Source organism: Drosophila pseudoobscura, chromosome 3 (genome assembly GCF_009870125.1).
Source record: "Drosophila pseudoobscura strain MV-25-SWS-2005 chromosome 3, UCI_Dpse_MV25, whole genome shotgun sequence".
Lineage (NCBI taxonomy): Eukaryota > Metazoa > Arthropoda > Insecta > Diptera > Drosophilidae > Drosophila > Drosophila pseudoobscura.
Genome location: NC_046680.1, coordinates 1,143,896 through 1,166,332, shown reverse-complemented (window position 1 = coordinate 1,166,332; position 22,437 = coordinate 1,143,896). Strand labels below are relative to the sequence as shown.

Here is a 22,437-nt window from a genome sequence, read left to right as displayed (position 1 = left end):
CAGCATCACTACCGTCAGGACATCCGTATGAGTCATAAGGTGAGCATGGATTCCCATCCGTACGAGTAAGGAGGTTCTGTTCCTGCTTACCGATGTTGAGTAGAGAAGGTTGTAGTTTGAGGACTCTAGTCCGGCCACAGAAGTTCCTGACGCAATCCACGGCTCCTGTACTAAAGCTATGGCAGCGGGCCCTTGCTCCATGGCAATGAGGAGCTCTGTCTATGCTCTTATGTATGTTGAGCAGCACCCTTAGTGTCAAGGGTGCTAACTCCACCTCACACGGCGTGTTGACTATAATTGTCAGGTCAGGTCTTCATCCGAGTCGTCCAGCACAAGATCCTGGGCGGCCTCGAAATGGTCTCCAGACTTAGGATTTTCTCTGCCTCGCCTGTCTGAAGGGTGTGCGCATCTTTATCCTCGAGGTGGCTCTTTTTCACGTCCCACGCCTTCTTCCCGAACTTGGGATACAGAAGGTTCTCCGCTTCCTTGCTAATCTGGAATATTACATGCTTTCCCCTCTTTGGGTAATGTTTTACCAGCATGTAGACCCCTCCTTCTGCCGTTGGCACGTCTGGATTCTGCCTCTGCAGCAGCTCTCGCTCTCCTTGGACAGTAATGGGGAAGAGCACCTTCGCGTTTGGTATAGACGGAATCAACTCCCTGTGAAACATCTCCAGCTTGGCCCCCTACCACAGAACTTCCAGTTGGGGCACCTTCTGCACCAGCCACTGCCGCGTTGGGTCGTTCCATCTGAGGATCTTGTCCCCGTTCGGCCATCCGCTCCATCGTGGGAGCCGCGTGGAAGCCGCGTGGGAGCGCTGTGGTCCTCCTCCATTCGCGAGAAGAGAGACTCGACGAGCTGCTCGTCGACTAGCTTCCATTGCGCCGCCGTTATCTTCCCATTCTCATCGCTGCAATCGATCAAGGCCACAATGAGATGTCTCTTGGTGACCAACATCTCCTCCACCTTGTTAGCGAATCTCGCTGCCTGCATCTGGGGCAGCTACGCGTAGTGTTTGCGGCCCTCCTGGCTAGCTTGGATTTTTTCTCTTCGGAGATATCCGCCTTGCCTTGGAGTCGGCTCAGTAACTTGCCTTCATCCTCTTCCTGGAACGCTTCGGCCCTTCCCTACGCAGGGAGCTGGTACCTAGTTCCGGCGAGCGGAACTCTCCTCTTCTGTCTTACTAATGGATAGCGCGCTCTCCAGGCCCGAGTCTGTGTCGATAGCGGCATCTGCGCGGCTCACCCTGCAACGCGTTGATTTTGTGTCAGTAGTATTGCAACTGACATGGCCTGATCCCGCCATGCCCGAGGTGTGACCGCTGGCGACACGCAGAGAGGATGGCTGCTCCCCGTGCCCGCCAGTGGTAGCAGTCACGCTTTCCACCGACATTTGGGTTGACATCCCAACCCGTCTTTGCTCTCTATCGGCCTCCATGTTTGGCCCGGAAGTCCGTACCGCTTAATATTTTTCGGGTGGACCACCCCCTAGCGTTTTATGCCTGACCGGCAGGCACCTCTTGCCATGCCCCTGGTTTAGTTCCACCGACTTTAGATTGGGAAGACGCTGGACCATTGCCTTAGCTCCTTAGACACTGCATTACCCCGAACAGAGCAAGCGACAGTGCATTACCCTTGCCCGGGATAATGCAGTGTCCATTGCCCAGCCGGCACCCTCGTGGAGGGTTCAGCTAGAGGTTTTTTGCCAAGTTTATTATAAGATATAAAAAAAAATTATAACATTGTAAAGTAAATTAGAAAGGGAAATTATATGTGTAATATCTATAAAATACAGTGTTTTGATGAGCTCCTTAAGTACTTGGCTTAACTTATAAACTGTAATAAAAACGAGGGGGTACGTTGTGAGTTGCTGCGGACACCGCAACTCTACATTTATACTTGGTCAGTACGGCTCTCCTCCGGCAGACGCCGCTAATATTAAACGACACGACAAAGAGTGCGTGCGAGAGAGACAGAAAATCAGTCTGAGCGTGACGTCGGGCGCTGCGTAGCCACTGCAGTCTTTGAGCACTAGGCGCTGATAGGGACGGACAGACGGATGGACGGACGGACAGACAGACATGGCTCAATCGACTCGGCTATTGATGCTGATCAAAAATATATATACTTCATGGGGTCGGCAACGATTCCTTCCTTACCACAAATCTGATATACCCCAATACTCATTTTGAGTATCGGGTATAAAAATAGAGAATGATAATATTAATAATAATAATCAAATAAGCATTGTAGATAGCACTCGAAGATCATGGAATGAGAGAACAGAATTCGTTGACTTAACAGAGCCTCTTACTGTACTCCACAATGTGGCAAGGGGGGCGGAATGAATTTCCAATTGAGTGGCAGTGCTAGATAGTTGCCGACAATGTTTGTATACTGAGGCTGATTAAATTTGTGGCCATGTATGTCTATATGCTGCTGAATCTCTTTCCCCTTGGACGTTGAAAGATAGCTGTTAGACTAATATTCGAGGAAAATTAGCACTAAACTTACTAAGAGAACTAGCATGCATTCATAATACAAATACCACTATAATTTCTAATTACTTGAAAAGTATGTAAGGATTAGTAATTTAATAAGAGGAAGAGAATTAGTGGTGGATATAATTCTATATATGGTAGAGGGAATTATAATCCGAGCATAAGATCCAAAACGGTTCATGCAAGAAATAATTCGATCTACAAAGTGGAAGGAACAACGGTATAAAATTTCTAGTCAGTCTAGTAGGAATCGTGAAGTTTATGCGGCTCAACAGATCAGGGCTGTGTATGTCACCCCTGATCAAGTTGTGCATGAATATCACACCAAGTATTTTTCTACGGTTCACTAAGGATGGGAGGTTTACTAATAGTAGTCTACTAGAGGAAGATGGGAGTCTTACACCCGCATCCCAGTTAAGGCCCCGCAGAGCAAAGAGTAAAAAGTTTTTCTGTACTGATTCTATACGGTCCTGGTGTACCTTGTACCGAGGGCACCATACACAGGAGCCGTATTCTAAGATCGGACGAACAAGCGAGGTGTAGAGAGTCTTTGTTATATAGGGGTCGTCAAATTCCTTTGACCACCTCTTTATAAACCCAAGCACGCCCATGGCATTATTTACCATGGTAGAAATGTGTTCGGAAAACTTTAACTTGGGGTCTAACATAACACCAAGATCATCCACCAGGGAAAATCTCTCAAGAGAGCCACCACATAGAGTATAGCCATAGGAGCCAACAAGGGTCCAAGAACGATGAAATGTCATAACTTTGCATTTCGAGGCATTAAGGTGTAACAAGTTTGCACAACACCATGACTGAAAGTTATTGAGATCGGATTGCAAGCGAGAATGAAATGAAATGTCCTTGTACTGGACACAGAGTTTAACATCATCCGCATACATAAGTACTCGAGAGTATGTTAATACTAAAGGCAAGTCATTAATAAAGAGTGTGAAAAGTAAGGGGCCTAGATTGCTGCCCTGTGGAACTCCCGAAGAAACCTTTACTTGTGAAGAGAGGGAGTTTTTGAAGAGGACTCTTTGAGAACTGGAACAAAGATAGCTAGAAATCCATTTCAGGAGGTTGGGCGGTAACCATACTGCCTCTTATGTGAAACGTCCGTCTTGGCTGCACACTCTCAGTTGGTAGTGGGGCCTTGACTTGCTCCAGAAGTTTAGGTCACATGCGAAACCAGCGCACGCACTTCTTTGTGATATTCGGTACAGGCTTGATACCTCCAATAGCTACCATCGCTGGCGAAGCGTTGTTAGAAGAAATTACGGACCATCATTAAGAAAATTTATGATGATAATGTATAATTATTGATGCGCTGCCTGGGTTAAGGCAACAATAAGAGATTATTTCCTTTATATTTCAAGTCTGAATTCTGAAGTCGCCCACCGATGCGGAAGAGTCCCATGGCGTCAAACAGTGGGTAGAAAGAAGGAAGCTTGCTTTCTGTTGGGATCGGCTTCTATAAACTGAGCGGGGGGAAAATGCGTAAGCTGAATGTTTTTATAAGTAAATGCGTTCCGTGCTCGATATTTGGAGTGATCGTGATTGGCATTAGCAAATGTAAAGAAATGTGAAGTCAGAGTTGCCGAAAAAGCTCAACAGCTTCCAACAGTGTTTTAGCGTTCATCAAGCGCTGGTCCAAGGAGTTTGACAGCCCGCACGTGACGAAACAACTGTATATCTCATTAGTACGTCCGATATAGGAGTATTGTTTTTTCGTGTATAGCCCGCAGTATAAAGGGCAGCAGGTTGTTATTGAATCCGTGCAAAAGAAATTGTGATTGTGATGGAAGATGAGTGACAGGCAGTTATGGTACTGTTTCTGATACTGATTTTATTGATAAAAATGATTCTTATTTATAGGTAACAAAAGGTACAAAAGTGCTGAGTTTGTAAAATATGTATATGTTGTGTGTATTACGGATAATTTTAGTGTCTGCAATCGCACCGCTGTCCTTCGCCCTCTGCGGAGAGAGTGCATTGTCAGCAGAACTCACTGCATTGGCTAGTGTGTTGTCGTGAGGTATTATATTACATGTTAATCCTCTAAGACTATTTTATAAAATAATAGAAGAAAATAATTCAAATAATTTGTTCTATAGTTAATTTCGGCTTCTGAACTCAAATATGTACTTAAAAAGAGTGTACAAGCATTCGTTTACCTGTAAGGTGAGAAAAAGTAAATAAGTGCCTGTAGGCACTCTTGGGGTTCTGAGTATAAAAAAGTAATTTCCCAATTGCGAGTTTAATTTTGTTTATTTTTATGATACTTCGAAAAACAATTTTTGTTGGCTGAGCAACATAAATGCAGATTGCATTTAGTGCGTTTGTGAAGTTTTACAGTACTTGCACCATCTTCTTTCACTTTCTCGACCCAACCAATCCGGAAAATGATTTAGCTGGTCAAACCGCAAGTCCGATATTGGATGCTTCGATTTTTCACCTAGTTTGAGCACTAGCTTTGAAGGTCGCTGAGAGAGTAGAGTCTGCATTCTCCGCTCTGTCAGACAGGATGGTGACTGGATTGTTCGTGAAGATCGATTGTTGAAACCACTGATTGGACGACATGGATAGTTTTTGGTTTGAAATACCAGCAGACCAGCAGCAATCGATTCGCACGCATTGTTCCTCGACGATCATATTCAAGATTTCTGAATCGAAAAAATAGAAAAATAGCTGTAATGGAGTCTTGAGCTCCATTATTTCAGCTGGCAGCGTAGAGTCTCCTCGAAAGGCTATGTCATTGACATTCAACTGCATACATTGCTTTCGCCATATCATTTTAGTCGGCTCCTTTGTTATTGATTCAATACCTATACATAAATTATTACTCTTTTGTTTAACATATCGCAATTATGTTTTCTTACCAAAACCATTGAAGCCACCAGAATCTTCAATAGTTGTCAATGGCGATCTAGGCCTTTTTACGGTTTCCCGGGTAGACTTAGATTGTACTATATTTTGCAAATTTTCAACATTAGTGTCCATAAATGAAACGGTATCAGCATCCTTTAAAGCAGTGGTCAGAGCTTCTGCCACATTAAGGTCGTCCTCGTCGTCACTTGATACATTTGACATTTCCTCTTCCGACGGTACTGACTTAAGCAAATCCAACAACTGTTCATCAGTCAAGTCGGATAACTTGTAATTGGTTTTATATATTTACTTTTATAAGCAGAACAAAACACAAAATGCCGCAGGTCGAATTTGACACGGGAAAAAACACATGTTCTGTGCACATGGAAATAAAAAGTACCGTTAAAATCTTCTGAGAGCTTTCAAACCTTCTTCTCGTAATTGGTGTATTTGTTAGTAACAGCCAAAAAATATTAAAATGATGTAAAAGCTCTTAGGTGTTTTGCTAATGTGAATAATATAATAAGTGTCTCAAGGCACTCTTACGTGTTAGAGGGTTAAATAGAAAACTGTGTCACGGTGTCACTGTGTTATGCCGACGGGTATTATAAACTATTAATTACGCATATTTCTGCAACTGAATCGTTCAAGTCGACGGCAAATCGGCGTGCAAGGGGTATATGGAGTGATGACACGGCTGGGTCGGGATTTGATGGCCTTGGTTTCCATAGGTGATACTTCTTCCGGAAACTGTAGGCAATGATCAATAGAATTGATATTGCTAGGGCTGCATAGGCAGCGAGTTGATGGTGCTGCACGGTGGTGAGATTGTGTGGCAGCTCGTGATGATTGATGGCTGATAGTTGCTGGCGTAGATCATCAAGTTCTTGAAGAAAGTCTGATGTCTGGTTCTTCAGTTGCCACATTGGTGGCGAGGATGATGTCTCCGGTGGGCTCACGTCACCAAACCGAGTGTAGGTCGATTTTACTTCGCTGATTGTGGTGCTGAAGGTGCTGATGCTTACTTCAGTATTGCGAGCAGTGCAACCAGGGGACATGGAGAGTAGACCAGTTCCTTCCCGTGTTATGGTTGACGGAACTCCGTTACATACTGCTTGAAGTTTAGTTGTAGAATGCGTTGCGAAAATTCATTTATTTTAATGCTGAGTTTTTAGCCACACCATTTTTTTTATTTTTTTTTATTCATAGTAGAAATAGGATATTTATATATAAAATATTAGAATATAAAAGTTATAATAAAAATATATAGCATATACATATGTATATGGACCAGATTTGTGGGACTGCCGTGAAGCATTGCTTCACAAGGCTGGCTAGCCTCAATTCCGAAGTGATTTCTGTTGCAAAACTGCATATCGCCGTCCAATTTGCTTGGTTTTCCAGCATTCTTGGTACCAAACCTTCCACCGTAATGGGCACCCCTAGGGTGACTTCTGCTCGCCTGCGGGCCTCTGAGAATCTGGCGCATTCGGTCAGGACATGCTCAGCGTTTTCTATTGTTCCGCAGCAGCTGCACTGCCCATCTTCCTCGTGGCCAAAGCGGTGAAGGTACTCCTTACCCGTGGCCGCTGAGAACTTGTGTCAGTTCGAACGTAAGTTCTCCATGCCGCCGATTCATCCATGCTGCAATGTTGGGGATTAGTCGGTGGGTCCAACGGTCGGAACATCATTATCCCATCTGAGTTGCCAGCTCTCGAGACATTCAGCCCTCGCCCTGGTCTTAGCCGTTCTAGCGTCTGCTTGTGTGTTGGCGACCTTTCTTCCCTTGTGGATTTCGCTGGCTTCCTTCGCTGCAAGCTCTACGGGTGGTATGCCGCTTATTACCATTATTGCCTCTGTGGAGACAATACGGAACGCCAAGCTGACCCGCAGGGCACCGAGTCTGAAGTCCGACTCAATGCCCTTAGTGTAGCTCTTGGTCCTCGTAGCCGGGGCCCATATTGGCGCTGCGTATAGTATGGATGACTTGGCCACGTTAAATAGCAGTCTCCTGCTCGTTGATTTTGGGCCTCTGTGGTTCAGCATCATTCGTGAAATCGCCATGACTACGCCGTGTGCCTTCTGGTTTGTCTGCTGCAGGTGCTCTCTAAACGACAGTCGGGTGTCCAGCATAACTCCCAGGTACCTTATCGCCCGTTTTGAGGTAGCTGAGCCCAGCGAATCCCACGATTTCGACTCCTTGCTGGAAGTTGAGGCGAAGAATTCCATCGTACATGGTATTCCACAGTAGTGGTCCCAGTACAGATCCTTGTGGGACTCCTCCCGTGATGGAGTATGACCGAGGGCCTTCTTCCGTGTCGTACAGCCATCTGTTGTCCAAATAGTCACTGACCATCGCCTGTATATATCCGGGGATTTCGAATGTGCGCAGGATGCCGAGTTAAAGGCGTTTTTCACGTCCAGTGTTGCCACCAGACAGTATTTTTTGGCCCCGCCGAGCCATCGTAGCCACACCATGTCAGCCTTTGTGTGTGTTACCTGACACAGTGTTTCTGTTTTATTGTTAAACAGTTAAAACTCACAGCGATTGTCCACATTGAAGATCGTCTGATGGTCAAAGCAGATGAACGTTGTGTACTTTAAGACAACGTCGGAATTCCTTTTGGGTAGTGCCCATGAACTGGTCTCGGTGGATGTTCACAGTTACTATGGCGGTTCTGAGGTCAAATAGGCTCCAGCCTCCAGTTGAATCCCAAAACGGAATTGGGATGATGCTGAAGACTTCGAGCTGAGCTGTTGAGACCAGCGGTAGCATCAACTTGAAGATGACGCGTTTTGCAGTCGGGGTTCCTTCGGCTCGCATGATTCTGTATAGTTTAATCACTTCTTTCGTTGTGACCGGCAGCATTTCATCTTGTGGCAAATGATTCCGTATCTGGTTTAGTTGGTCTCTTAGTTGCTCGGGAGTCACCAGCGTGGGGCTTATTCTCCGATGATGAATACCGATTAGGACATCAGATATGTCGGACTGCATTCGTTGGAGAGTTGTTGTGAGCAGGGTTAATTCTGCTAAAGGTCCTAAGTGCGCTTGAGTCAGATTATCGCTGTGATATGACCCTCTTTCTCGGTTGATAGTAGCCATATGCTGTTCCAAAATTTTTAGGCGATTATCAGTTGTTACCTTGTCTTTTCTGAATACGTTTATTGTCGCGTCGACAATTGATGTTTGGTTTTGGAGCAGATGTAGTAGAAAGTCTTCATTGGTTTTCACTTTCTCAATTACTTGAGTCATCTCCTCTGCGTATTTTGCGTCGAGAACACCAAAAAGACTGCTTGCTACATTTCCTATGATATCCAGCGGCGATCTTCGTTTTCGAGACTTTTTTATTAAAACGCTTCCTGTTTGTAGTGAAAGTGTTTAACTATGGAGTTACATGCCGAAACATTTTTTAGTTCAGGGCACATGTATCGTAGTTCTGAAATTCCAGCAGACATTAGTTGCATATCCTTCCAATATGGGTCCAAGTTATAGTATACGATCATGGTCCACTCAGACGTTGCTATTCTTGATGTTCCAAGCTTCTCATAGAATATTCCAGCCTTGTTTGCGAATTGTGTCACATTTATTGACTGTGACAATGCTAATGGAAGCATGAGCAACAGCACCAATAATGTTGATGTTAATGCAGGTGACAATTTTTTTGTTCTCTGTGTGGAATTAGCGGCGCTAGACGAGTGATCGGGCGCTTGTATACACCAGATGCTGTCTTTACGTCAACCACTCGTACGTGGTTGTCCTCTCCAGGATATGTCTTAATGATGCGACCCATTGGCCACTTCATTACTGGAAGGTTGTCTTTCTTAACCGAAACTAATAATCCTTCAGGTACGATTGGTGAAGCGGTCTTCCATATATGCCGAGCTTGCAGTTCTTGGAGGTATTCCGTAGACCATTGTTTCCAGAATAAATGCTTTAGGTGCGATACCAATTCCCAGCGCTTTACTAATGTATTTCCTTGATGATCAGTATTGACGTCAGGTGGCGTTGTCAATGGTTCAGCAATTAAGAAGTGTCCTGGGGTGAGCGCCCATGACATTGGAGTGATGGGTCGAGAATTGAGAATTGCTTTAATTTCGATTATCACTTTGTTTAGTTCTTCAAATGTCAATGAGGCTGTGTTAATGGTTGTTATCAACAGCTTTTTTGCTGATTTTATCGCCGCTTCCCAGAGGCCACCAAACGAAGGAGCCCTGGGAGGAATGAATTTAAAATCCACTTGTTTTTTGTTGCAATTATTCGTGATCAGAGCACTTGCCTTTGAGCTGAATATATTCTAATTCTTTAAGCTGGTTGTTTGCACCCACAAAGTTCGTTGCATTGTCGCAATGACAAGTTTGGCACTTCCCACGTCTGCTTAAGAATCGACGCAGAGCAGCCAAGAATGCTTCTGTAGTCAGGTCGCTTACCAGCTCCAGGTGCACTGCCTTTGTGGAAAAGCATCAGAACACGGCGATGTATGCCTTATCTGGTCTTTTGCGTCGGATCTTATGGTGGATCGAGATTGGTCCACAGTAGTCGACGCCTGCATTAAGAAACGGGCGTGCTTGTGTGACTCGTTGTGCTGGGAGATTGCCCATGATCTGGTGCATCAGCTTTGGTCTAGCCTTGGTGCATCTAACACAGCTGTGGATGATGCTTCTAACCATTGTCTTGTCATTGATAATCCAATATTGTTGTCTTGCGATTGCCCTTAATGCTTGAGCACCACAATGCATGTTTTCCTCATGTAGCTCCCGCAAGATCATTTTGACGATTGGGTCATTGTAAGGCAGCAAAACTGGGTGTTTTGCGTTGTATGGAAGTAGAGCTTTTTCAAGTCTACCACCAACTCGGATGAGCTCATCGTCTCCTAGGAAGGTAGATAACGATATGATCGAGATCTTTCTATCCACAGTCTTATAGCGTTGGAATTGTTTTAACTCTGCTGTAAACTCGACTTGTTGTATGGTTCGCAGGATTATAGTGCGGGCGTGAGTCAGTTCTTCTGCACAGAGCGTCGTGGTGTTCGCTCTGTTGGTTTTGTAGCAGAAGCGTAACATATATGCCACAATGCGTTGCAGTTTGTGAAACGAGTTGCTATGTCTGCAAGTATATAATTCGTCCCCAAGTGCGCTAGGTGTGATTGCCAAGCTTATATGTTTAGCTTTTCTCTCAAGATTGCTGGGTTCTATGTTGGGTGCCTTCGTTCAGTTGTCTCGAGATCCGTGCAGGAATACTGGTCCATATAAACACAAATTGTGATCTGCCAGTCTGCTTGCTGATATTCCTCTCGACAGGACATGGTCTGCGTTGTTGGCCGATGACACGTTCTAAGCGTGGTAGCGATTGTTTGGTTATCGGCGCCACACGTGATTTCGAACAGAGCAGTCTTACTGACACTTGGTTGTTTTTGTATGTAGCGCGTACATATACTGCTGCGCCATATGCTCGTTCTGATGCATCTACACACGTATGGAGTTCTTGGGTAACTGGAATTTTACCATCGTAGATATGCCGGGGAATTTGCATTTTGTTCAATGTTTGTAAGTCGTCCCGGCATTCTTTCCATTCGGTTTGGTGTTGTAATAGTAATTCGTCATCCCAATCCAGTTTGAGCTCCCAAAGTTGTTGCATGAAGATTTTTGCTTTTACTACCACCGGTGCAAAGAGTCCTAGTGGGTCAAAGATTTGGGCCAGTTCGGAACATACCACCCGTTTGGTGATGCGTGTAGCCTGGCTTTTCTGTGTTCGTCCACACAATGTATCCTTCTTCGGCATCCAGATGAGACCCAGAGTTTTCACGCTGTAGTGCTCTATTGTCTCTCCTAGTTTTACATCGGTTACAATATCCTCTTTGGGGATTCCTTGGAGAAGTTGCTCATTGTTGGAGCACGGACGGTAGCAATATCTTATTTAGTTCTTGTTTAACATGAATTGCCTCTGGAATTGTGTCTGCGCTAGTTAGACAGTCGTCAACATAGAAATCGGTTTTTAATGTTGTTGATCCGACTGGTAGTCTGTCTTTGTATTGTATTGCCAAATGATCCAGACATTTCGTTGCTAGGAACGGAGCAGCTGTTGTCCCATATGTTACTGTTTTCAGGCGATAGTACCTGATCTCTTAGAATGGATTGTTTCTCCAGACTATCATCTGATGGAATTGATCCTCCGGATTCATCCACACTTGCCGGTACATCTTTTCAATGTCTGCTGTGAATACGTACTTATGAATTCGAAATCGTAGCAGAATAGACATAAGTTCGCTCTGAACGGTGGGTCCAGCCTGCAGAATGTCGTTTAAAGATTTCCCGCTTGTTGATTTGCATGAGGCATCGAATACTACCCGAAGCTTTGTGGTGGTGCTCTCAGGTTTGAGTACACAATGATGTGGAATGAAGTAGTGCCTTTTGGGAACTTTTGATGCTTGCACAATCTTCATATGTCCTAGTCCTTCATACTCTTCCATGAAGTCCACATAACTCTTCCAAGTTTCTGTTGAGCTTCGCCGCTCCAACGCTAGGAATCTTTTTGTTGCGGTTTCCAACGACTCCCCCAGGGCTGAAAAAATGTTCGGAAAATGGGAGCTTTACAATAAAACGGCCGTCTGAAGCTGTCTGAAGATTTTCTATAAAATGAGCTTCACATCGTGCCTCCACTGGAGTGCGTGGTTTGTCTTCCGTCTCTAGATTGTCTAGAGTCCAGAATCTTTCCATGAGCTCGTTTACTCCCGTTGCACAAATGGGTGAGGAATTGTGGGCAGATTTGACTTTTCCTGCCACAATCCATCCCAGTTTCGTGTTTTGTAGCAACTGGCCTCCTGTCCTTAGCTGCTGTTGATCTGGTAGCAGCAGCGAGTAATAATGCTCGGCTCCGATTAGCATGTCGATTTTGCCTGGCGTATGGAAGTTTGGATCTGCCAGTGAGATCCTGCTTGGTATGTTTAAGCTCTCTGAATCGAGTGCCTGAGCTGGTTGGTCAGCTATTATCTGTGGTAATACGAACGCTTCAATTCTTTGCGTAAAACCATTGTGAAGGGATTTCATGAGCACATTTACTCGTGCTCTGCTGGTCTTTGATTGACCTCCAATTCCTTCGATCCGTAATGTTGTGTCTTTTAGTGTGAGTGACAACATTGATGCCATTCGTTCAGATATCAAGTTTATCTGTGATCCTGAATCTAGCAGTGCTCTGAAATTAGCAACCTGCCCGTTTTCGGCTTCTACTGCCACCTTTGCTGTGGCCCGAAGATTGTAACTATTGTTACTTGCTGCACCAACCGTCGGGGTTCTTGATTCTGTTGCTGCGCCTGATGCTGTTTCCAAATGTAGCATCGTGTTGTGCTTCTTGTCACACTTGAAGCAGTTTCGACCAGGGCATGCGTTTGTTTTGTGATTTGTTCTAAAACAATTAACGCACATTTTTTGTTTTTGTACCCAATTTAGTCGTTCTGATGGAGATTTGGAGCGAAATTCTTCGCATCCGTAGAGCCAATGGCTTGCTTTCTTGCAGAATGTGCATAAGGGTGCTCGCGCTCTCCCTGTGTTTGCCGATGCACATGTCGTGCCTTTTGGCTCTCTCCTTGATGCTGGTGGCCTCTTACTGGTTCCTAGAACCCGAATTCTTTGCTCCAAGAACTGAAGCATCGTATCCAGCGCCTGAATGTCCTTTGAGCTTCCCAAGTATTGCTCATACAAGGCCTTATTTGTTACATCCAGTTTGTTTCTGATAATGGCAATCAATATCGGATCCCATGTACATACATTGATGCCTAATCCCTTTAGTGATGCAAGGGATTCTATGGTTGTTATATACAACTCTTTTAATGACTTGGGATCGTCATTAATTGTTTGGTGATTGAGGTAGCGGTTCAGTACCGTATTCGACACATCTCTGGGATTGTTGTATGCGTCAACTAGTATTTCCCAAGCGGCTTCATAATTTTCTTCCTTTAGATCGATATGTCGAATCAATCTTTCTGCCTCGCCGGTAACGGTGGTTTTAAGATACCACATCTTTTTCACCGTAGGCATGTTGGTCTCATGCACCATGCATGAGAACAGATCGAAGAACTGGGTCCATTTTAATAGATCCCCATCAAACTTTGGTATGCTGATGCGTGGAAGCTGCACGTTATCCGTGTTTGGTGTGGCTGATTTTGCCAATGCTCTTTGGACCTTACTTTCCAGTGTTAGGTAGGATTCCATGTCATATCCTCCTTCCACTGGGTTCTCGTATTCCTCATGAATTGTGAAGTGGACTTCCTGCGCTTGAGTCCATAGTGATTTTATCAAATCATTTGATGTGCGTCCTTCCGCCTCTGAAAGTTGTTTCAGATTGCGTTTAACGGACTCTACTATGGCCTTTTGTCGGCGACATAGTGAAAGCAGTTTGCTGTAATCCTTCGAGGACTGCTGCGAGGAAAATAAGAGGCCGTTTGCTTTCGTTCTTGGGAATCTTTTTTAAAGTTCTGAATGCACCTCGATATTTCCTCACCAATCTCTTGTTGCACATCCATTGCCATTGTAGCGGCAGCTTCTGCCTCCATATGTGTATCCATTCTATCTGTTTGTACTTATTACTTTTTGACCCGTTGGGAGTGTTTTATTTGCTTTGCAGCTGCATACGCTCCGAATCGCAACCGTTGTTGGTCAGAAAGGTAATAGTACAGGTGATGTGTTGGATGGAGGGATTTGTGCTGTTTCCAATTTATGGAACGCACGGAACAACAAAAATTGATTACCTTGGTGGTAATCGAATTCTATAGCTATTTTTCTGTTGGCTGATAACCTGAATATGTCAGATTTGCCAAAGTGATACTTATTGGTAGGAGATGCTACCGTAAGTGTATGGCCTGATGCCAAATTTTTATTGAAGATGTCCTGTTGACTGCTTCAATCTGATGTCCAGATCGAATCCTTTCACTGTAGCTTGTCTGACAGCTTGAAAGGATGACCAAGGTCGGGGTCACCAAATGTTAATGTGTGTGTGTGTGTAGGAAGCTGGGTTGCATACGGTACATAAACCGTCTACAGTTTGGTCGTCGCAACTAGAACTTGAACCAGTTGGACTGCGGAGTGGGTATCCTACGGTGCACAAGGGAGGGTCTGAAGAGACGGCGACAGCCTCTGATGATTGCGATGGAAGATGAGTGACAGGCAGTTATGGTACTGTTGCTGATACTGATTTTATTAATACAAATTATTCTTATTTATAGGTAACAAAAGGTACAAAAGTGCTGAGTTTGTAAAATGTATGTTTTGTGTATTACGGATAACTTTAGTTTCTGGTGGGCAATTGCGACATTTTGATGGTCAGCAATTGCACCGCTGTCTTCGCCCTCTGCGGAGAGAGTGCAATGTCAGAAGAACTCACTGCAGTGCCTAGTGTGTTGTCGTGAGGTATTATATTACATGTTAAATAGAAAACTGTGTCACGGTGTCACTGTGCTATGCCGACGGGTATTATAAACTATTAATTACGCATATTTCTGCAACTGAAGAGTAATGTTCGTGCACAAGCTTCTTCTCGGGATTGTTGACTCCCAAACTCTCTTGGGTCAGATTGATTTGGCCGTCCAATCTAGACCTACCCGTACTTTTAGGCCAATCCGCTTACCCATATGTAGGTCTAATTATGCCGAACATGAACATGAACATGCCATAATTATAACTCCTTCTGTCATACCTTATCCCCTGAACTATCCTTTAAACTAATAGCATGCAATATTTATAATCCCCTTAATTTAACTAACTTGTAACTTCTCATCTTTCCTCCTTTTGTAATTAAGTACCATGATTAACAGATAATTGTTAATTAAATAAATAAATATATTACTAGGAGAACTAAGCATGCATTCAAAATACAAATACCACTACAATTACTAATTACGAGAAAAGTATGTGAGAAATTATAAGACCATTAGACCCTAAACGGTTCATGCAAGGAATAATAAATAATTTCTAGTGAGTCTAATAGGTATCGTGAAGCTTATGCGGCTCAACTGATCAAGGCCTTCTATGTCACCTTCGATCAAGATGTGCATGAAAATCACACCAAGCATTTTTCTACAGTTAACTAAGGAGTAAGTTGGGAGTCTCACACCCGCATCCCAGTTAAGGCCCCGCTGAGCAAAGTGTTTTAAAAAGTTGTTCTGTACTGATTCTAAACGTCCTGGTGTACTTTCTACTGAGGTCATCATACGTCAAATTCTTTTGACCACCTCTTTATAAACCCAAACACGCCCATGGCCTTATTAACCATGGTAGAAATGTGTTCAGAAAACTTTAACTTTGCGTGTAATAAAATACCAAGATCATCCACCAGGGTAATTCTCTCAAGAGAACCACCAAATAGGGTGTACACAACCTGGAACCCCGTCTGGACCCGGTGAAAACACCGGCTTAACTAGTCGAAGATCATGAAGTAGGGAATATTCATTTAACAAGGGACTGAAAATGGCGTTCGACCTCGGTAAACCGTATGGGTACGGATGACCAGAGTAATTGGGCAAAAATATCGGCAATTGCCTGATCATTATTTGCCGACGTATTACAAAATGATATCGAGGATGGTTGTGCGGACGTTCTACGCTTACTGTTTACGAAGCAGTAAAACTGTTTAGGGTCCTGAGAAAAACGTATCCTGCATCGAGATAGGTAGTTCTTATAGCATTGAGCATTAAGAACTGAAAAGTTTGACCGAGCTATTACACATCGAGAGTGAGAAGTAGACTTTTTTATAAAGTCTTGATTTTAAGTTTTTTAGACTGGATAACTCTTTGGTAAACAAAGGGGGTTTTCCAGATCTAATCGGACAAGAAAGCGGGACACAATAATAAAGAAATGTGCCAAGAGCATTGTAAAAAATGTTTGTGCCTTTTGTGACATCAGTGCACAAGTACAAAGCGGACCAATCAAAGTCCCTAATGAGGTTATTAAGCTTCGCAAACTCGGCTTTACGAAAGCAGCGTACACGTTCAGGTAGTCTACTCGACCGATCCAATATAGTTGGTCCTATATCTAGCGACACCTCGAAAGTAGGGTGGTAGGCGTCTTCAGGTATAGTGAGCGGAAGGGCTCGGGCTAACAACACTATGGTCGGATCCGATACAAAGCACAGATCAAGCAATCGACCCAGGGAATTTTTCACATGATTGACTTGAGACAGGGACAGGTCAAGCAAGCCGTCAACAAAGTCATGTCGTGACATGGGCACTAGGATACTAGACTCGTTTACCGAAGACCAAACAGTTCCTGGCAAGTTGAAGTCACAAAGCACTATCATATGATCTTTATCTGATAGCGAGGAAGAAACAGCGGTTAAAGCGGACAAGTGCTGCTCATAAATTGAGATATTCGAAGAATGTTAAATATACGAGCAAGTAATGAAAATCGCGAAAGTGGGAAGAATCAGTTTTACACACTAGAATTCCAGTTCCTATTGAACTTGGACTGTGAAGTGCTCCGACGTGAAGTTAGAGTCCACTGTAATCAGAACACCTCCTGAACGTCGAGACAAACGGTCGTTTCTAAAAGTTGTGTACCGACCTGCCAAAACCTCGGAACTAAGAATGTCCAGCTTTAACCAGGTTTCAGTAAACACAATAACGTGGGGAGCAAATGCAACACTATCCCGGAAAACAATGCTGAGCTTACTACGTAAGCCTCTTACATTCGGATAAGTCACTAAAAGAGAAGTTAGGTTTTTGAGAGGTGGAAGCAGGACGGGAAGATGAGGAAGATGAGGTTGAGGATGGCACACTGGAAAGATTTGTAAGAGTTATGGGGGGAAGAAGAAGAATCTTAACCTTAAACTCCTTCACCACCAAATGCTCCGGCCAAAATTTGGCAGAGCAAATGGTGTCAAATTGAAATAAAAGCAATTACATCATTAGATGTGAGGTCAGTGGCCAGCCGTGAAACAAAAACTTGTCGTTTTGGTGGGACTCCCACCAGTGGTTTAGTCACCACAGGCCTAGTACCTGTGGTGGCAATATCCGGAGGTCCGGAACGTCTATTTACTGGTGGGATCAGGATAGACGGGACAACTAGCGAACTTACGGACACTACGGACATGGACGCTGCAGTCGTACTTGGCTGCACATTCTCCGAGGCGATGAATTCGGCTACCGAATCTGCATCGCCAGCAGCTGTCGTTGCCCTTGGAGTGGCAAACGAGATCAACTGCTGCACAATTGGAGTGGTCGGAGTCAGTTTTTCGGCGGCGCACGGCTGAGTGACGGTTGGCACTTGCAGATCCCGCGGAGTGACCTTTTTGCGCCTCGGAGACTCATTCAGAAGTTTTAAACCGCTAAACTGAGACTCCATGGCTAGGAGCCGATCGTATTGGTTTTTAAAACCAACGGTCAGCTCCTTAAAGCCACTCCGCGTCTGCCTCATAAAAGCTACCATGTCTTTCTCCACCGCACGGCATGCCTCGCAACTGTAGTGCAAACCATTACGCCTTGATATGGCATCACTCACAAGGCCAGAAAATCCAGCGTGCACTACGCTGTCGCAGAGCCAGCAGGGGATAATCGGCTGATCGTGGGTGATCTGCTTATTGCATGATTTTTTGGCACATACAACAGAAACTCCATATTAAAAAATTTGAAAAAAATTGAAATTAAAATCAAATAATATTTCAAAACAAATGGCTATCAAACCAGTGTGCCAGACAAACGCTAATAGGAGGAGAGGAGAACAGTTGCAGCAGTAGCTAATGAGAGAGAGAGAGAGAGCTACTGAACAGAAAGTTACGAGAGCGAGAGAGAAAAAGAGAAAGAACAGTTATTTAAGTTTAGGTGATAGGGAGAGAGTGATAACACAACAAAAGCTACCAGACGAGAGCGGACTCCAATGCATTGTAATGCGTACTAATTCACTGCAACAACACAAAAACGACAAGCCGACGCAGAAAAATAAAAAGTTAAACAATGTTTTAACAGAAATCAAAAGTCATGCACTCGCGGAATAGAATAGGTTTCCAGATTGTTGGCTGGTTAGGAAGTTAATTAAAGTTTATTTAGGAAAACACCGGCTGTTTATTCGAAACAAAAGGAAGAAATGCGGAGCGCAAAAAAAAAACGCGTCTGATCACTACGAAAGAGAACGAACGATGTGGAGAGAAGAGAACTCGATAAATAGTCAGTATGGCTATATTGAGCGACAAAGAGTGCGTACGGGAGAGACAGAAAATGTGATCCATATTCGACAATCTGGTAGATATGGTCATTCTCTTTGATTGTGCACTTTTAATTTTCTCGTATCTTATCTTACAGAAGTGTGAATACAAAATTTCGCTCTTATAGTCTCTGAGCACTAGGCGCTCATAGGGACGGACAGACGGACGGACAGACATGGCTTAATTGACTCGGCTATTGATATTGATCAAGTATATATTCTATATACTATATATATTATACATATAGTATATACTTTATGGGGTCGGAAACGCTTCTGGATGTAACACACATCCACTTGTAACGGTTGCGGTTGGACAATACCGATTCAAAATAGGTTATCGCTATGGTGCTCGGATATCGCATGCAATAACCTTGGGCCAATTATCGCTGCAGGGCATAGTATAGTTGGGGTGGGTGCAAGCAAGCTCGAGTTAGGGAACAGCTGAGCTGAGCTGCCGAGATTTAAGATCGGTAAGCTCTTATTTAAGCAGTGCAAAAGCACCAGAACGTTCTCTTTCGAAAATTTGAATCTGTGCAGCCGGTGGCTATCTCCGCTTCGGTAGCAAATATATAACTAAATCGACCACGTGTAAGCCCAAAAGAAAAGAAAAGTAACCCAAATAAGTGCCACAAAGACAAACCGAAAAGAAATAAAACGGAACGGGGAAAATCCCACACGGTGGGCGCGCCGCAAAAATCGGGCGAAAATTAATAATCGTGCGCCGAGAAAACTGGCAAGAAACTACCCTGGCGAAAAGTGCATATTTGCCTCGCCTCGCCAGCAAGTGTTGTTCTTGTTGCAAACCCGTGCGTCCCACAGCTCTGCCAGGAGAACCCAACACTCGAAAAGTCCGAAAAAACCGGTATGTAAAAGTGCCCTGTAGGGAAAATTTAGATTTTTTTCTTAGCCCCCGTGGTTTTGGTTCTGTTTCGCCCATAGTGCCCTGGCCCCGAGCGGTAGCCACCCGGCTCTCCCAAAGTTCTGCCCCACCCACACCAAACTCCCACCCTTGACGGGAGTACTCTTCGGAGTCGACCTTGGTGTGGGGCCGAGATTTGTTTTCCCTTTTGGAGTCGTTGAAGCATCCACCTGCCCGGCGACATAACCTCCACCGGCCCTAACCCTTGCGCCATATCTAACGTACGCGCATAGAGTGCATAGAGGGCATAGAGATCAACCCCCCCCCCCCCTATGCGCAGCTAACTCGCTGTCTGCGACGGCCTAGAAGACGCCGCCACGGATCCGGACCCAGATTTCGTAGCATAGTGTTTTAATTGTAATTTTCTTTTTGGTTCCTTCTGAGCACTTATATGACTATGTAACTTTCCTTAACTCTGACTCACAGCCCTACCTTGATAGGCGTGAATGTGAAAGTTCCCAAAACGGAATTTATTTTTGCGGGTTGCGAAAAACTTAATCATAAAGTAACAGACTACAAAAAAAACGAGGGGGAACGTTGTGAGTTCGGAGACCGCAACTCTACGGTTATACCCGATACTAAGTCAGTATGGCTACCCTCCAGCAGGCGGCGTCTAATATTAAACGACACGACAAAGAGTGCGTGCGAGAGAGACAGAAAATCAGTCTGAGCGTGACGTCGGGCGCTGCGTAGCCACTGCAAATTGATTTGTTTCCTTTGGCTATAAAAATGATCTGATCTGATTCAGCAATCTGATAGATATGGTCGTTATCTATGATTCTGCGTTTTTAGTTTTCTCAAATCTGCAATATTGTGGATGCAACAGATTTTCGTCCTTTGTGTGGGCGGAAGGGGGTGGGGCGAAATTTTGAGATAAAGGTTTTATAGTGAGATCTAACAGGAGTGCGGATACTAAATTTGGTTACTCTAGCTTTAATAGTCTCTGAGATTTGTGAATATCCCCAGATTTGCATCCTTTGCGGGGGCGGAAGGGGGTGTGGCGAAATTTTGAAATAAACTCGTCTCGGTCCGATATATTAGGAGTGTGGATACCAAATTTGGTTGCACTAGCTTTTATAGTCTCTGAGATCTAGGCGCTAATGTTTTACTCTAAGCAAAGCCGCCTATGCTACGTGTGTGTTAGAGAGAGACAGGGCGAGAAAAAATGAAATTGTTTTCTTGATGCTGGCTATAATAATAATACGATCCAATTCAGATTCCGCAGTGTAAAAGATATGGTCATTCTCTACGATTCTGCGTTTTTGGTTTCCTCGTATCTTGAAAATTGTGGATGCCACAGATTTTCGTCTTTTGTGGGGGCGGAAGTGGGCGGGGCGAAGTTTTGAAATATTTTTGTAGCAGTGACATATCACAGAAGTCTGGATCCAAAACATCGTTGCTCTAACAATTATAGTCTTTGAGCACTAGGCGCTGAAGGGGACGGACAGACGGACGGACGGACGGACAGACAGAAAGACAGGGCTCAATCGACTCGGCTATTGATGCTGATCAAGAATATATATACTTTATGGGGTCGGAAACGATTCCTTCTGGACGTTACACACATCCACTTTTACCACAAACCTAATATACCCCAATACTCATTTTGAGTATCGGGTATAAAAACCTTTTTCATACCCCCCCTATTTACCAATCCTGGGACGACCTGGGCACATTAAAAGGGTTTCCACAGCTCCACAACGAAAGGCACCTTTCAGCGAGGGACCACTGTATGGAAGCCGTAAGTGACCCAATTTCAATTTTCTCCTTTGCGCCTGTCTTCGTCAAAATCTCAAACGCATGCGCAGCGGCCAGCCGCTGCTGATAAGAGAGCGCAACGCTTGCGTTCCACACGCTCGAAGCTTTTCGGTCTCTCTTCGGTGCCAATTCTGCTAAGCTTGCATTGCTCGTATTCCCTGCATGGAAACGTAGCCAAGCAATACACTAACCAACATAGAAAAAAAAATCTCCTCAACCCAGAAAAAAAAATAAATAAATTTATAATGTTTAATTAAATTTCGTTTTGGCTCACCATTGCTGATCGCTGGTATGACCCCCGCTGCTTTTGAAAATTTTTTTGATTTTTATTTTTTTTCCTTTATACATACCTAATTTACTTATTTCTAATATCCTATATTATATTCCTATATTTTCTATTTATACTCCACCGTTTATATATACCTATATCTATAAATTATTTTTTCCTCCTTAGGGATTAAGCCTCCTATTTTTTTTTCATTCCATTAATTTTTTTTCTTGAGTTGCCTGCTGATTGTAGTTCCATACTTGTGTTATTTTTGGAAGTGAAACTTGGTTTGCTAGTTTTTGATTGAAGCAACATGTCTATGATGAAGTACAACGAAATATATTGAATTTTATTAGCAATGAACATGGAGTAGACTTATAATTTCCTAGGGACAGGGTGACGTAATGGGGTAGGGTAAGAATTTTAGGGATTTCCAGAACCTTCGCACCACTGGAAATCATGGAAGGGTGGGTATAGAATCGTGTGGTTCGACTTCCATCGCAAGACCTCACGCCCGCGAAAGTTTGGAACACGCCGACGAAAGCCCCTAGTACTTTCGGGTACGCCCTATGATTGTGCCATTTAATGTCCGTTATGCTCGGAATAGGCATAGTGTTGTTTTCGGAGTTCGCTCCCTGTAGAGTCACGGGATTCTAAAATTTTAAAGTTTATGTAGTAGGAGTCGAGACGCGGTCAAACGAACCCCCCAAGTTACCGAATGAGCACGGAACCAAAGAATCCCCACCGGCCGTGACCTCGACATCCCCTCCAATCCATCCCCTACTTACGTATAGAAATATATCGTGGAAATGTTACACACTTGCACCACAAATGTATTCTCATTTTGAGTATCGGGTATAAAAACCAAGTATGGTAGTATGGTAGTATGGTAATAATTGGGATAGATCTGTTGTTTAAACATAAAAATATTA

At 44.0% G+C, this 22,437-nt stretch overlaps 1 protein-coding gene across 4 annotated transcripts in view; it reads left to right on the top strand.

Moving 5' to 3' along the window:
* The window catches only part of Gprk1 (G protein-coupled receptor kinase 1), a 235,484-nt gene that overhangs the window by 200,547 nt on the left and 12,500 nt on the right, over positions 1-22,437 (top strand). Inside the window, exon 14 of one of the 4 annotated variants that reach the window (XM_033378237.1) lies at positions 3,883-3,910. The exons of the other annotated variants lie outside the window; for them this stretch is intronic. Coding sequence (XP_033234128.1) covers positions 3,883-3,895 — 13 coding nt within the window. The 3' untranslated portion in view covers positions 3,896-3,910. Of the gene's footprint in view, positions 1-3,882; positions 3,911-22,437 lie in introns of those variants that run through there. 4 annotated transcript variants of the gene reach the window in all.